Source organism: Haliotis rubra, unplaced genomic scaffold, assembly GCF_003918875.1.
Source record: "Haliotis rubra isolate DU_JTF1 unplaced genomic scaffold, ASM391887v1 Scf1284, whole genome shotgun sequence".
NCBI classification, from domain to species: Eukaryota; Metazoa; Mollusca; class Gastropoda; order Lepetellida; family Haliotidae; genus Haliotis; species Haliotis rubra.
Genome location: NW_025765208.1, coordinates 126,795 through 143,976, shown reverse-complemented (window position 1 = coordinate 143,976; position 17,182 = coordinate 126,795). Strand labels below are relative to the sequence as shown.

Below are 17,182 nucleotides of genomic sequence, written 5' to 3'. Positions count from 1 at the left end.
ACAGTTTGACACTTTGGGGAAAAAACAAGCTCGGGTATGACGCTCGCAGACCAAGACACGCTTAGGGAAGAACCGGAATTCGAACCCGCGGTCAAAGGTTCCGTGCAAAGAGAATTATGGCGAGTTAGATCATGTTCATCCTCTGTTATCAGGGGCGGTGGCGGTAGCCTAGTGGTTAAAGCGTTCGCTCGTCACACCGATGACCCGGGTTCGATGCTCCACACGTGCACAATGTGTGAAGCCCATTTTCCCCGTCTTGATATTGCTTATAACATATGTTATATTTGGGATTACACTTTCTTAGTAAAGTACAAATTCTAGTACTTTTTGAGTTGAGCCCCATCCGGGATTCGAACTCACACCCTCAGAGTCAGGCACCTAATCGCCAGCACACAAAGTCAGCCGCCTTACCCGCTCAGCTACCGCCACTTCCACAAAAATGGAAGTGGGACAACTGGTAGTCTAGACTGCAGACTTTGTGTACCCCTCTGATAAGTGTTAATAGGCACCGCTCCCACGACCGAAAGCTATGATTACACAATGCCATTTAGAAAGTGGTCAAATGTAACATATGTTATATTTGGGATTACACTTTCTTAGTAAAGTACAAATTCTAGTACTTTTTGAGTTGAGCCCGATCCGGGATTCGAACTCACACCCTCAGAGTCAGGCACCTAATCGCCAGCACACAAAGTCAGCCGCCTAACCCGCTCAGCTACCGCGACTTCCACAAAAATAGAGTGGGACAACTGGTAGTCTAGACTGCAGACTTTGTGTACCCCTCTGATAAGTGTTAATAGGCACCGCAGGTAAACACGAAGAGGCCACTTTACACTATATAAAAATGGCAAATATTTACATCCTACAATAATCGGATGTCCAACAACCCATTATTTGTTAAGACTTTATAAATGTTACCCATTGACACCAAAAAACTCTCATTTTTATCATTAACAGGTCGCCTTTATGTGATTAGAACAGTTTAGTGCGGTTTAAAACATCATTCATTCTCTGACTTGTCAGTTCACGTGGGAATGGCTCCGGCTTTTAAAACGTTATCAGCCAGGTTCGAGATGGCAATAATGTACTTTGTACATATTAGAATGTATGATGTAATGTCATTCTCTTGGGTTCATAATACGCACACCCTCACTCATACGCGTAAGAAAACTGGGCAAAAGAAGGTATGTATACACCTGTTTTTGAGGTTGGCAACATGTAACGTTCACATGGTATTCGACAACAATGTATTTGATGACAATGTATTCGACAACAATGTAATTGATGACAATGTATTTGATGACAATGTATATGATGACAATGTATTTGATGCAGGCATAACAATCGTGTTTAGCACCTAAATGTGCAGTATTTCAACGACTGCTTTCGGCCTAGTAACGTTTTTATGACATTTCTAGAGTTTTGGTAAAAAAACAACAACATATTTTTAAGTACTCTCTTTCTCCTGCGTTTCAACTTCAGTGTATTTGAGACATATGTGGAAGCTCAACGAAAGTCTCTTGACCTCTAAGTGACCTTTAGCTGACTCACCTACTTTCCTATCGGTACTGTATACCTACAGACATGCATGCTTGTTAGATGTATCAGATATATATATTTCAGTTGGCCACATTAACACGAGACATAACGGGACCTCTGTGACTGACTGGCTTGCCAGTTAAGCCCACGAACGATCTACCTTGTCACACGAGGGCGCTGATAGCATCTCGAGCCGGCCTAAATCACCGCTTAAGACAATTAAACTGTGTCAAACACAAGGACATCAGGAAAATAAACCTAGATATTTTTATTGGGTTAAAACGTAAGGTACAGTGAATCTCGATACAACGAACCGTTTTGACGGTTTAGGACAATTGCTGTAATGTTTTTTATCGAAATGCTTAAAAGGAACGATGGTAATAATGAATTAAATTAAATCGTTTCTTCGAATTCGATATAATCGCAGTTTACTGTAATAATAAGTCGTGTTTTCTGGGGTCAAGCCACACTGACAAAGGGCATTTTTAGGTTCTGAACCTGTAGAAAGGTCTAGACTTCCTTCATTTTAGAGGTATTGCGTTATAGAAGCGAAACTATTAGGGTTCGGGGGACTGTGAGACAGGATTCAAGAAGGGTTTCTCCGATGAAGATCAAGTCTCTTGTATTCATAACCAATTATATTATAAATTAAACGGTTACTATTTGATTTTTCTGATTGTGTGTCAGGTTTTTGTTCTGATTCAGCACGTTTTACGTGTTTGATATATACTACTCAATGTTTGCTAAGGGTTAGGTTTTGAAAATGTGAAAAAAGTCATAAAACAATTGGAATATGGTGGTACGTAGTGATGAGGTAACCTATAAGACCAGGACTTCACAATAAAGGAATTAAGGCATGCAGTCATGGATTCGATGTGACAGAGGTACTTGCTAACCTGTGTTTGGGTGTATCGTGACTGAACATCACAATCAGAAACTATCACTATCATTTGCCCACTTAGCAGCAACGACGAAACATTAGAGTGATGCATAGACACAGTGGCTCGAATCACTGTTTGGACAATAAATCGTAAAAGTGAAAATCTAGACTTTTGCAATCTATATTGTTTTTATATGTTATGAGTAGGGGTGGGTATTGCAGAGAATTTTCATATTGCGATATATTGCGATGCGAAAGCATGTATTGCGATATGTATTGCAATATATTGCATGAAGTATTTTTAAACAAAAACTACTTATAATCGAGTTAATTCTTGATTTATAGAGCAAAAACACAACAAGATCACTAGGCTTGATTAAGCTTTAATAACAACTTTTAATCATGATAAAATAAAAATAAGAATAATATTTGGCACAAATGAAACAAGGAAAATATCCGAAGATTTCCGAGTGTTACGAAGGTTTCCGAATGCATGTCAAAATGCCGGTTTTCGATCAGCGTATCCCAATACGTATCGTTTTTATGTCTGAACCGGTAAATACCGGTAAACCGGTTATATTGCGCATCCCTAGTTATGAGAAATATAAATTGTATTTTTGAACGAAATTAGTGAAAGATTGATTTCTTCACTGATTTCGTTCAAATTTGAAATGTATGTTAATCATAACATATAGAAACAATATATGATTGCAAAAGTCTAGATTTCTCTGTTTTTCAAATTAGTGTCAAAACAGTGATTCGAACACCTGTGTGCATAGGCGTGCTTAAAACGGAATCAGCATAACATCTCGTTGGACACGTCTTTGTATAATCAACGGGGCATTGAATCGATGCAAGAGGCTTGGATCAGCTACCTAGCGACGTGCAGGTGGTCGACAGCGTACAGCTGGAATATTTATTACTTACTGCAGTGTAGAACAACTAAGGAAACATATGAATCAAACCTGTGTTTATTACAGGAAGAATGCTGTTTAAGTACTCGGGATAAGTTTTGCTTAAAAACCGAACGTTAACCGACATTCAAGTTGTTTGTGAAGTGTCTGTTTCAGTTGTGTAGTTCACGCACTGGCCAAATATACTATTTTCTATACAACTGATCTTGACATTTCAGGCAGCATGCTGGTAGTGATCTTCCTCTGTTGTCTACACCTAGTGGTGTTGCAGGCAGTCCCCCGCGAAGTTGCAGATCCTCTTCCGCCTCGGGGTTTCCTACCCCCCAGTGGCATTCGACGCTCCAGGAGTTCCGGCAGTGAGAACGCTGTCAATAACCCCAACCGTGTCCCAGAGTTCCTGCCCTTCTCTAAGAACGCTGAGGGTGTTCCACAACTCTCCATTAAGAACATACGGGACAGTCTGGGAATGCCAACCAAACAACTGGACACTGTGGTCAAGCAGAATAAGCTCCCAAATCTGGACGGGCTGACCATGGAGCAGATCAAACAAAGGTACGATCCCCACGGGAACAAGCCCCAGCCCAATGCGAGGAATCAACCCCCGAGATGGACAAACACCAAGTCTCCCCGGCTCTTCCGAGGCCCCCTGTCGGGAAGAGGGTGGCAAAGGATGAACATTAAGTGACTATCTAAAAAGGTAAACAAATATACCGGCACAAAATGGGTACCCGGTAGTATGAAGTGGTGTAGTGTTAAGCCATATGTCGAAATGGCAAACTGGGCTATACATACGCAAGAGGGTGCTGCAAACAAAGCAGTTCGACCTTTAACAAGGCTTTTATAGAAGGGAATGTATACAGTGCAGCCTGGTTAATCATCCACAACAACAACAATGCACCTTGCACCATGTGTCTATTTTACGAATCAACACCAGACGTAGGCGTGATAAACGAACGATTTAACAACAAGGCCATCCTACGGTTACGATAAAAACCATGATAAAACTTTAATTTAAATGAGGACGTTGACGGTGACGCCAAAAGTTATAACAAAGACATAAAATTATGACAAAAACGACGATGATGGTGATGAATGTGAAGATAATGCTAAGGAGGCTGATGTGATTATCAGTCTTGACGTGATAACGCTGACAACGACGTCGATATCATCTTAATGACGACGATAGCAGTGAAAACGACGGGAAGACAATTATGAAAATGAGAAAGTTTTTTTACTTTCAGCGTTGTTATATTAGTTAGATTGACTCCATATATTTATCGTTGTTTGTTTTCAGGTGATAGAACACCACCACAGCCACCAACAACGACATGAACAACAACCAAATTCAGCGTAAGATGCGAACATTTACAGAAGAGAAGATAACAACGTGTTTCCTTGTTTGTGTTTCTTATACCGTGGTGACCATGTATTTTCAACCAACTCACCGAAATACTTTGGTGACGTGAACGAAAACTGTGTTTCTCTACAGTTGGACCATGTTTTTGTACGGATTTTCCTCAGAGACGTTGTTCCATAATCCCAAGGCAACTATAACTATAAGTTGAATCCCCTCCTTATTTCATATATCTCGACCTCACCTGTATCTTTTGAAAAACTATCTCATGAAAAGTGTCCATGGTTCCAACGATACTTGATGACAAACTCCAAGATACCTGCACGTTTCGCCAAAAAGTTATAAGTATTAAGTCGCATCATTGTTTCAAAGAAGCAAGGGAAATAATCTGAAGGAATGTAAAGAACAGTTACCAAATATCTTCGGATGATCACTTCTGGAATATTCCAATCCGTATTCAAGATGTAGGAAATACTGCTTAATTAAAGATAATTAACTCAGTTTCACTTTGCCAAGTTTTTGAGCAACGTAAAGTAGTCACTACGTAGTCAATATTGCTGTGAGACAAAAACATAGCAACTACACACCCCTCCACTACCAACCCCCCCAAAAACACGACTTATAACAATGAATATTTAGCAGTCTTCACGAAGTGTGTAAGTTTAAAGGAAGATTTTCTGTTCTGACACAGGAAGAATGAATAAAGTTAATATAGTTCACAAGCTTTTTTATCGCAAAGGACAAGCTGACCAGTAAATATACTGAACCACAAAAGAAACGTCGCTTTTCACAACCAAATGCAAATTTTTGTTTTTGCAAGGTGGTGTTTTTATTATGATTGTACCGTTTTGTTAACATGTGTTTCAATCCAAATTGACAGTTATTACCAACATCAGTGTGTTTTCTGATGAAAAAGCATATCGACCAAACGCACCGAAAAAGGTAGACATGGTAAAAGGTTCCGTATGACATTCGAGAAAATGAAAATGCACGTGCATGTCGTGACAACCCTACCAATGAAAGCCAGTCCCAAACGCCTGGAATCATTTTTGTTTTGACACAATCACCATGCCACGACTTAAGAGAGATCAGAGGAACCAAGTCTTGGGACGATTGCAAGTTGTCCAGACTGCACGGAGGGTAGCCAATCATTTTAATGTTCATGTTAGGACAATCTACCAACTCTGCAGGAATGGTATCAGGTCACTAACAGCATCCAAGACCGTTCACGCAGTGGGCGACATTAGGTAACATCGCATCGTCAAGACCGCCACCATCTGCAGGATCGCTTCCCGAGAGCCACGGAAACAGCACGCCAGACCATTGGGACCAACAGACCCATCAGTGCCGATACAGTGCGTCGACGTTTGCGCGGAAGAAACCTCTGCTGTCACAGACCCTATCGTAGTCCTGTCCTCACAGCTCATCATCGCCAAACCCGACTGCAATGGGCAACTCAGCATCGAAATTGGCGTTATCGACAATGGAGAACTGTGCTTTTATCTCATGAAAGCCGATACTGTGTTTCGACAGTCGATAGCAGAGTGAGAGTATGGCGAAGGCGTGGTGAACTGTTTTCCAGTGAGTGTATTGTTGAAAGAGTCCAAGCATCACAGTGTGGGGTGCAATCGGTCTGAACCAGATAGTTTGCGCCGTGGTGTCCCAGAATCTCGGTCCAGGATGAGGAAATGACGTGACAGCTGCTCGCTATATTGATCAAGTCATAAGACCCCACGATGTACCACATTTTGGACGTTACAGAAAACACGTCTTAAAGCAAGACAACGCTCGTGCCCACACTGCCAGAGCAACATTGGACCTCCTAAGACAACATGGCATACAAACCCTTCAATAGCCTGCACTCAGTCCGGATTTAAGTCCAAAAGAACACCTTTAGGACGAGATTTAAAGAAGACTGAATGGCCTCCAACCAAGGCCGACAACTGCGACTGGAGTCGACCAGGCATTTCACAGAGTATGGACCCAAGTGCATATGGCCCATCAACCAGCTAATTCATTCCATGTGAAGACGATGCAACGCTTTCATGGATGCCAATGGAGGCCACACACGATACTGACTTTGGGGTACCTTAATGGTACCATTTTTGTTATTTTAGATGTGATTCCCGAAAATGTGTTAAACGTAATTGTCAAATTTGAACTCAGTCCTCCGTTTTGATTGTTAATTAGAGCGAATTAAAGTATGTACTTTAAGAAACCACTGTGGGTGCGATATTTCTTTTGTGGTTCAGTATATTCATTTGCAGCTTTACAACCAGTTACATTTTGTTATCAATTATTTCTGTAACGAAATAGGAACCTTTCCGGATTAATGACGAGGTTTGGTTGTAAAACCGTATACTCCGATCCGCTATCAAAAGCACAGTTGATGGAACGATTGCACTGTTATAAGCAAGTGTTTACGAATGACTATGAAATAGAGATATCAGGTGTTCATCGGACGTTTGCAAGTTTGATATACAACAACAGCAACAACAACAACAACAACAACAACAACAACTAACAACCGAAATACTAGCAAAACAGTTATGCCTAAACGGACCCAACATGCAAGTGTGTAATGGTTGTGTGGGTAGAAAGCGGGAGACGTTTGCAAGTTTGATATAACCCACGTGCTTTAGCAGATTTAAATTTATATAGTCCAATCCCCTTTTATCTGGACGTTCCAACTGTATTTTGGATTAACAAGTTTCCCGATAGATAATGTTCCTTGCGGTATTTAGAGCAAACACACGTAGTTTCGTTATAACCTGTCCACACATTTACAACAACTTCATCATCATCATCATCATCATCATCACCACCACCACCGCCAACAACAACAACAACAACAACTAACAATCAAAATACCAGCAAAACAGATCCAACATGCAAGTGTGTAAAACAATACCATCATTCATGCCTGTCACTTTTGGAAATACTGTTAAGTTTCAGAAAATATAGAAAAAAATCATTTCGAACTGAAAAGAAGGCCCAGTGAAATGGGAGATCTAGATTTGCTTCATTCATGACTATAGCATCACAGGCTAGGCGAAAGGGAACATATACTGAGAGAAACAAATAGAGGAACACAGGAAAATTTAAGTGTTCCTTTGATGCTGTCTAATGAGTAAACTTAGGCTCAGTATTATTCGTTACACTGCTACTGATAGCAGTGTAACGAATAATACTGAACCTAAGTTTACTTAGACTGTCCTTTGATGTTTTCCAGTTTTTATCACCAGCTTTTAATTTGAATAGCGCTGTGGGAAGAAATCAGAATAAATGAAGGAACACTGCCATGAAGTGGTCTTCCCTTATTTGTTTCCCTCAGTATATTATGGAACAGGGACTGTGAGACAGAAGAGGCCATGTCCCGTGTTTTTTCTTATCGTCTCAATCTTCAGCTGAAACTCAAAACCCTAATCAGTGGGCAAAGCGGTGACGTGGCGTTTCAACAAAACGTGTTTTTCTATCTGCGACTATTCTGACGTGGACTGGGATCAAAAGAAAAACTAGAACGCAATATCCCATTCCGCGCTGGAAAACCGTTATCTGGCTGCACAATACCCGGATCTCAATTGAGACAACACTAGGGTAGACCCTCACGCCGAGGAGGGGTAGTGAGTTGGAGTGAAGTGATATTTGTGTTGAGCTCACCATAGTCAGACATTCAACACTTCTGCCCGCATATGGTGGGCTGTACACCGTATATATTTCGTTTATTCGTTTCGGGTGAGTATGAATCCGACTTTCTTTATAAGAATTTGAAAACTGATTTAATTCCTAGTTTTGTATACTTCTGATAATGGTGGTTCTGATCAGTTTATTGATTATTCATGCTGTGTGTACTGTTCTGACGTTCGAGGTATTCATACACGCTGCACTTAACTTTAATAGGATTTTGTCGATTATTTTTGCTGGATATTTATCACCGGTCAGTGTCGCCTCAGGGAGTTTGTTAGTGGGATTTAACGCTCTTTTGGGCGATATTCCCGTTATATTACCGCGTGTCTGCTTAATGTGGGAGGAACACCCGAAGTGATCCAAATTGGAAAAACTAACCAGCACGGGTATGGCGCTTGCAAACGAGGGTTCAATGTGTGAAGCCAATTTATGGTGTCCCCCGCCGTGATATTGCAGGAATATTGCTAAAAGCGGCGTAGAACTAAACTCACTCACTCACATCCTGTTATCCGATGTATTGTATCGCCATTCCAGGGTAGCCTAGTGGTGAAGGGACACGGGTACAATGGCTGTATGAAGCCCATTTCTGGTGTCCGCCGCCGTGATATTGCTGGCATATTGCTTCAAATGGCGTAAAACCATACTCATTTAATATAATGAACATAGAGATTTTTTCTGAATAAAAAGATGTAACCCAGAAAGAATCTCTATGTTCATCAAATATCATCTTCTAAAATGCCAATCAAGCATAATTTAATATAGTATGGCAATCTATGGCGACGTCTTCCATCGCTGCTATCCCTAAGATAGCTCATAGCTTCTACCGCTCTACGATCGGCCCGGTTCGACTCTCCACAAGAGAACAATGCTTGAAGCCTGTTACTAGTGTCCCCGTCGTCTCATTGCTGGAATATTGTTAAAATCGGCCTAAAACTCCGATCCGCAGTTACTATGACTTATCTAGATAAAGAAGTAGCTGGACTAAAATACAACTTATGAATAAATTCCTCTCCAGTTCAATACTTTGAAAAGAGCATCTGCCCGAGAAATAAGCAAATTATCTTGCCAAATGTACAGATAACTATGAAAAGGAAACTATACGAAATAGAAATATAGGATGCATGCTTGTCATATATACAATTTCCCCATGCATCCCGAGGCGGGATAGTCTGCCGGAATGCCAAATGGTGAAGGCGACCTGCATGAACACCTAACAGTAAGTCAAGTCTACCTCGTCACACTAGGGCGCTGATAGTATCTCTAGCGGGCTTAATCCCATAGCTGACTCCGCGGTCTGGGTGATTTGCTGATAAATCACCTCTTTAAATGATAGTGACTAACACAAGTATATCAGGAAAATAAACTTAGTTGTTTTGTTTGGTTAAAACGTAAGGTACAGTTAACCTCGATATAACGAACTGTGTAGACGGTTCCGGACACCTGCGGTATATTTTGGTCGAAATACGTATAAGGAACTACGGTTGTAACGAATTAAAGTTATTGGTCTCTTCGAATTCGATATAACCGGGGTTTACTGTAATTGTAAGCCGTGTTTTCTGGAGTCAGGCCACACTGACAAAAGGCATTTTTTAGTTTCAGAACCCGTAGAAAATTCTAGACTTACTTCATTTAGGGGTAACGCGTTACAGAATCGAAAATATTAGGGTTCAGGGGACAAAAAGGGTTTCTCCGGAGAAGATCAAGTCTCTTGTATCTCATAACCAATTATAATATAAATTAAAGTGTTACTATTTGATTTTTTGATTGTGTGACAACCTATCCCGTTGACGTGTGTGTCAACACATCCCTAGATTCTTGCTGTACATCAGGAGGTTTTTGACTGGCACAGGCAAGTTTTACCTGATGATATATACTACTCAAAATTTGCTAAGGTTATATTTTGAAAATGTGAAAAAATCATGAACAAATTAATATTGAAATATCGCGGTACACAGTGATTAGGTAAACCCTAGGTAACTTCACGATGAAAGATTGAGGCATGCAGTGATGGGTTCGAAATAAAAGATGTGCTTGATAACCTGTGTTTGGATGTATCGTGGCTGAACATCAATATCAGAAACTATCACTATCATTTAAACAACTGAATGAACACATGCCCACTAATCGCCAACGACAACAGAAAAAATATAAAAGATGCTTAGGCATGCTTACTAGGGGCGATCAAAAAGTAGTCGGCCTCACCTAGAAAATGACACAAATGCAGCTGGTTTTATGTTTTATGTTTCTACATATTATCTGTCAACCTCAAGCAAATTGGTTTTACTATAGTCAAGCCCCACGATCCCCATTTCGTTTGACTTTTTATCATGCTACTCCCCCAAAAAACGCAAAATCTGCAATAAATGCATCACAAGCTCCAGGAACAACAAAATATTCCAGAAATACTTTGTGTGTTTGAAATAGGTAGAAGTCAGCTAGAATCTACCTTAGACAGTAAAGTGCATGAAAAGCAATTTGAAACTACAATCGCTAGTTAAAGTGCACTTTCCCTCCCCATCCTCCTTAATGTTTACTGAGAGAACTTGTTTTGGAGATATTACTTCTGGCTCCACCCCCACCCCCACCCCCAAATTCAAATGACGTAATCATAAGGACATAACTTGTTCATACATCATGCCAAGGGTTCAAGCTAAATACTGAATGGTCACACAAGTATGAGCTCTCAATGTATTGAAACATTGCCAGCTTGAATATCTGGACACAATGTTTTTGAAGGACTAAAATGGCAGCGTCCTTAGCAAACAGTCCCCCTCTAAATCTAAATCAAACAATCCAAATCTTTGACGGGAAGTCTTCCAATACTATAGTGAACATATTTCATATGATATTATCTGAGGGCATACCATTATCCAAGAGTACCAAATGACAGATCGTTTTTCATTTAGAAATATACTATCCCCAAAACAGAAATGCATAGGCGTTTTGTATTTTAAAAAATCTATTAATTGCCCATTGTGTTCAAACAATCGTCAAAATATGTAAGAAAAGTGTTGATAACATGATTTTACACACTTGCACAAGTAAAAAAATCGATTTTACCTGAAAATGTTGATTTTGATGATATTTCTTACATGGATTAAAACAAAAAACCATCACCGCAACGCAACAGAAATTACCTCCCAGTTGAAATTGTGCAGCATGTACTGTCTGGCTATAAAAATCCCGATTACTTTCGGAAATCGGCACTCGTTTTGAAGGAGTTTCAAAGTCAAATCACTACGCCACTTCTTGACGCTACGACACGGAACATCCCATTGAAAGAATGCACGCTGGAGATTACCAATCTTCTGTTGCCAGGCGTCTGAACGTTAGTCTGAGCACGATATCACGGCTTGCAGCTCGTTACAACCAAACAGGTATAACAAATGACCGTCCCCGTACAGGCACACCTCGAGTCACAACTGCAGTCCAAGATCGGTACATCCGGGTACTACCTTTGCTTGATCGTACTGCCACGGTTGAGAGCAAGCAGCCAGGGTGCCTGGACTTCGGAGGATATCCGGTCAAACTGTACGGAACAGGTTGAGAGAGATTGGACTGAGAGCCAGGAGATCCGACGTCGGGACCGAGCTACGTCGTCACCATCGCAGTCAACGTTTCCGTTACCTAAAAATATCCACTTGGTTGCATAGACATTTCCTTCTTCTACACTAATGTTAAAAATCATGTAATAAAGTCTGTTTGTAGACGAGTTATTCATGTTTGAAAATACAACAGTTTTGCAACAGATTTCTGGGTTATGCGTTTCTTTTTTTAAATAGTATATTATACCCCAACGTGTTGTGATGATAACTATCTCGTTAACCACATTACCCACATATGAGATATTTTGGATATGGCTTTGCTAATGATTCCTTCAAAATAAAATGGAAGCTTTTCAAACATTGGACATAGAGAATATAGATATACCGACTTCTTTTTGAACGACCCTCGTAAAACGGAATGGGCATATGTGTAAACGTCTTTGTATCATGAACGTTTGGATCAGCTACTGAGCGACGTGCAGGTGGTCGACGGCGTACAGCTGGAATACTTATTAGTTACTACAGTTTTGAACAACAGTTTCTAACAAATCAATTCTGTGTGTAATTAATTACTCGTGATAATATTTTCTTAGAATGTGAACAGACAATCGAGATGTTAGTGAAGTGTCGGTTTCAGTTGTGTACTTCACGCAGTCACTGGACAATGCACTATTTTCTATACAACTGATCTTGACATTTCAGGCAGCATGCTGGTACTGATCTTCCTCTGTTGTCTACACCTAGTGGTGTTGCAGGCAATCCCCCCGCTTCCGGGTCTTGGAGCTAAGGCCGAGTTCAAACTCCCCGACGGCATTCGATACTCCAGGAGTTCCGGCAGTGAGAACGCTGTTAAAGATCCCAACCATGTCCCAGAGTTCCTGCCCTTCTCTAAGAACGCTGAGGGTGTTCCACAACTCTCCATTAAGAAAATACGGGACAGTCTGGGAAAGCCAACCAAACAACCGGACACTGTGGTCAAGCAGAATAAGCTCCCGAATCTGGACGGGCTGACCATGGAACAGATCAAACAAAAGTACGGGCCGGTCGGGAACAAGCCTCAGCCCAATGCGAGGAATCCACCCCCGGGAATGGACAAACGCCATGTCTCCCCGGCTTTTCCGAGGTCCCCCGTCGGGAAGAGGGCAGCAAAGGATGAACATTAAGTGGTTGTTCAAACAGGTAAAACATATACTGGCAGTAAATGGGTACCCGGTAGTATGAAGTGGTGTAGTTTTAGGCCTAGCGAGGAAATGGCATTCTGGGTTGTACATACGCCTGAGGGTGCTGTAAACAATGCATTTTGACTTGAACAAGACTTTTTATAGAAGGGAATGGATAATCTCCAGGGTATACGTTACGATCACTCTCCACTATACCCTGGATGCATTCACGGCCAATCACCTAAGCCGCCGTTACATCCGAGCTTGCCAGTGTCGACAAAGATAGCCGTCGCAGTCGCGAAGGTTTGTTCGCAGTGTCACTCAGATTTTTGGGGAAATCATACAGACCAATTCACAGATATGAAACTTTATAAAAATATATGAAAGAACTCCTTCTACCTCTTTCAGAGTACCTCTGCATCAACTGTGTTGCTAAGTTTAAACGGTTAGATAATTTAAGAAGTGAAAGTGAGTTTTGATTGGTTCGCTCAACTAGACACCTAGGGAGGTAATAAGATCATCGGGCCAAGCCGTGGATGCATCCAGGGTATAGTGGAGAGTGATCGTAACGTATACCCTGGAGATTATCGAGGATGGTGGATACAGTGCAATCTAGTTAATCAACAACAACAACAACAACAACAACAACAACAATGGACCTTGCACCATGTGTCTATTTTACGAATCCACACCAGACGTAGGCGTGATAAGCGAACGATTTAACAATAAGGCCATCCCACCGTTGCGATAATATCCATGATTTAAATGAGGATGTTGACGACGATTATGAATCATTTCGATTATAATGAAAAACGTTCTAAACGATTTCGAATGTTATAACGAATACATTTGACAAAAATGACGATGACGGTGATGAATGTAAAGATAATAATATGAGCATATTAATGACGACGATAACAATGAAAACGACAGGAAAACAATTATGGGAATAAGATTTGTTTTCCCCTTCAGCGTTATTACATTAGTGAGATTGACTCCATATACTTCTCGTTGTTTGTTTTCAGGTGATAGAACACCATCACCGCCACCACCAACATTACAAACGACACAAGCAACAACCAAATTCAGCGTAGGAGGTGGGAAGTTACAACAGAGAAGATGATAACGTGCTTCCTTCTTAACTGTTTCTTATTCCTTGTTGACCTTGTATTTTCAACCAACTCATTTAAATACTTTTGTGAAGAGAACGAAAACTGTTTTTGTCAACAGTTGGAACCTGTTTTATACGGACTCTCCTTATAGATGTTCCATAATCACAAGGCATCAACAACTGTTTAAAAGAATGTATTGAACGCACCTTTCCTTTTAGATGTTGTTCCATAATCCCAAAGCAACAACGAAGTCTATCCCTATGACTTTTAACTCATCAAGCACGCAAAGGGAAAGTTGACCTGTAAATATTTATTTGCAGGTTCGCAAGATTCTACATTTATTATACATCTTATCATGAATTCTGTCTGTAAAGAAATAGGAACCTTTCTTGTTGAGGCTTGACTGTAAATTATTTTTCTTCGGACGAAAAGAATTCATATTGTTTAAATCCTGTTCATCGATTTAATACATATTAGTGTACATTTTTGTGTGTTTTTTCAGTGAGAAACGTGAATAAAATGCGTCTCATTTTCTATTGTGTTTTTTTCCAAAGGCCCATTATCATTGTTGCCATGAGATTGGCGTTAGATACAGAGGGTCAGCTTCTTGCGGCAAGTAATTATCGGCATGGTAGCGCCGTTTAGGCCTATCTCAGCTCTTAATCTTGTTACTTGAGACATGGTGGACAGTTCATCTGGTCAGCCATATCCCTAGGACATGAACCATGATGCACTGCGGTAAAACTAACTCTTCGGCCACATAAATAGCGGACTCGACCCATCACTGCAGTCCGCCTTTCCAGAACAGCAGTACTGGTGCTCAGAGGTGTTCTGATTGAATCGTAACATCGAGGTAAGAAACGTCATTTGGCTTCACTCGTGTCATCCCGCAAGCCGAACAAGCGGCTACGGAAAGAGGCGAGTGGTAATATTTGTTTGTTTGTTGTTGAACGCCGCACTTAGCAATATTCCAACTATATGGTGGTGGTCTGTAAATAATCGAGTCTGGACCAGGCAATCCACTGATCAACAGCATGAGCATCGATCTTTGCAATTGGCATACGATGACATGTGCCAACCGAGTCAGGGAGCCTGACCACTCGATCCCGTTAGTCGCCTCTTACGATAAACATGGGTTGCTGAAGATCAATTCTACCCGGATCTTCACGGGTAGAGATGTTGGGCTATGTCCGTATTCTCATTCCATACTATGTCCTTTTTGACAATTATGAGGAATGAAACTGGCTATTGGTAGGTATATTTTTAGCCGAACATTTGTCTCCATGTCGTGCTGGGATCTGCTTCTGGATTGAATCCAGATAATACTGTCTGTATTTCCCCTGTGTTTCCCATCTCCCACAGGCCCAGAATATTCATTCCGACGTGAAAGAATAAAACGTTTTCCCATCTCAGGGGTGGTCGGGTAGCCTAGTGGTAAAAGCGTTCACTCATCACGCCGAAGACCCGGTTCGATCCCCCACATGGATACAATGTGTGAAGGCCATTTCTGGTGTCCCCGGGCGGTGGGGTAGCCTAGTGGTTAAAGCGTTGGCTCGTCACGCCGAAGACCCAGGTTCGATTCCCCACATGGGCACAATGTGTTAAGCCCATTTCTGGTGTCGCCCGCCGTTATATTGCTGGAATATTGCTAAAAGCGGCGTAAAACTAAACTCAGTCAGTCAGTCAGTCAGTCTGGTGTTCCCAATTGTGATATTGCTGGAATATTGCTAAAAGTGACGTAAAACAATACTCACTCACTATCTATTTATGACATGCAATCATACTGATATCATGCAGGATTTCCTTGTCCGGCAGAGAGTTTCCGCTTTGCTAGATGTGAAATCCTGCATAATGATTGTTCACAGGAGATACATTAAGCTTAAAGGATATCAAAAGGAAATCCTGAGTATAACACAATGAAGCATACTTACATAAAGGATATGCACAACATTTCTTTGGTTTGGGTTTCCAGCACAAAATAGGCACCAGTTATTTTCAACTTTCATCAAGATTTCTTTATGTTTTAGGTACTCAAAGAGCATGTTCAAATATTAATCTGTGCTATTAAAATCATTATCGCTGAGAATGTCTAATTTGTTGGTAAAAATACAGTATCAATGTCTTCATGAATTTCAACCATCGCGTCACTGACACCACCCCCCACCACCCCCTACACACACACACACACACACACACACACACACACACACATACATACACACACCGCTTATTCAAAAGAGCTCAGCTAACCTCTGTCGTAGGTAAAAGAGCCTTGCGTTTAGGGACACAACTCGGACTAAACGCTAGGGCCTAACTATACCACTCCCCGATTAGGTACCTTTGTCTGTCAACACCTGTTGATGTTCGTAAGTTTTCCCCAAAGATTACTACAGTGAACCAACGATCGTATGGGATTCGAACAGACCTTCTGTGGATCCTTGCATGCATAATGGGGCGAAACTCTTCGAGTTCATGAAGCTATAGTGAGTGAGTATGGTTTTACGAGCTTTTAGCAAATTTCCAGCAACATCACGGCGGGGGACACCAGAAATGGCTTAACACATTGTGCCAATGTGGGGAATCGAATCCGGGTCTTCGGCGTGACGAGCAAACGCTTTAACCACTAGGCTACCCCACCGCCCCGAAGCTATATTGAAGCTGACTATGGTTATCTGTATTACGTCCAACTATAATGGCGGCGGTCTATAATAACTGTCCTGGCCAGGTCACCAGTGTACTTTTTGTTTTCGGTTTGTCTACTGTTTGATACAGATTGAAAGTGATGTCTTCAAATAACATGCGGAATTTATGTGAAATTTTCTTTAGCAAAAAGAGGATTTATGCTGTAACTATTGGCGCGTGCCACAAAGTGATCTAAACTGACGTGGTCCCTAGTATGGTGATCAACCTTCAGTCGTTAGCAATCTACAGCCTGTTTTTATATTGTATTGTCATTTCTAGTTCCAATATTTTAGATTTAATTGCTAGTTT

The 17,182-nt window shown here is 41.1% G+C and overlaps 1 protein-coding gene and 1 long non-coding RNA gene across 5 annotated transcripts in view; one reads left to right on the top strand and one right to left on the bottom strand.

Annotated features, from left to right (window-relative positions):
- The window catches only part of LOC124266866, an 85,425-nt gene extending 72,654 nt beyond the window's left edge, over nt 1-12,771 (bottom strand). Inside the window, exon 1 of the long non-coding RNA XR_006895880.1 lies at nt 12,729-12,771. This is a non-coding gene — a long non-coding RNA (uncharacterized LOC124266866). The remainder of the gene's footprint in view (nt 1-12,728) is intronic.
- LOC124266863 overlaps nt 1-14,725 on the top strand; it is an 80,454-nt gene extending 65,729 nt beyond the window's left edge. For 2 of the 4 annotated variants that reach the window (XR_006895878.1, XM_046701672.1), the window contains exons 2-3: nt 3,552-4,030; nt 4,628-5,188. Coding sequence is in view for 3 of the 4 variants with exons in the window: in XM_046701672.1 (XP_046557628.1) it covers nt 3,552-4,018 (467 nt within the window). In the remaining variant the exon portion in view is untranslated. Of the gene's footprint in view, nt 1-3,551; nt 4,031-4,627; nt 5,189-12,725; nt 13,099-14,104 lie in introns of those variants that run through there. The other 2 variants (XM_046701673.1, XM_046701674.1) reach the window with 2 other exon arrangements.
- The last annotated feature ends 2,457 nt before the right edge of the window (nt 14,726-17,182 follow it).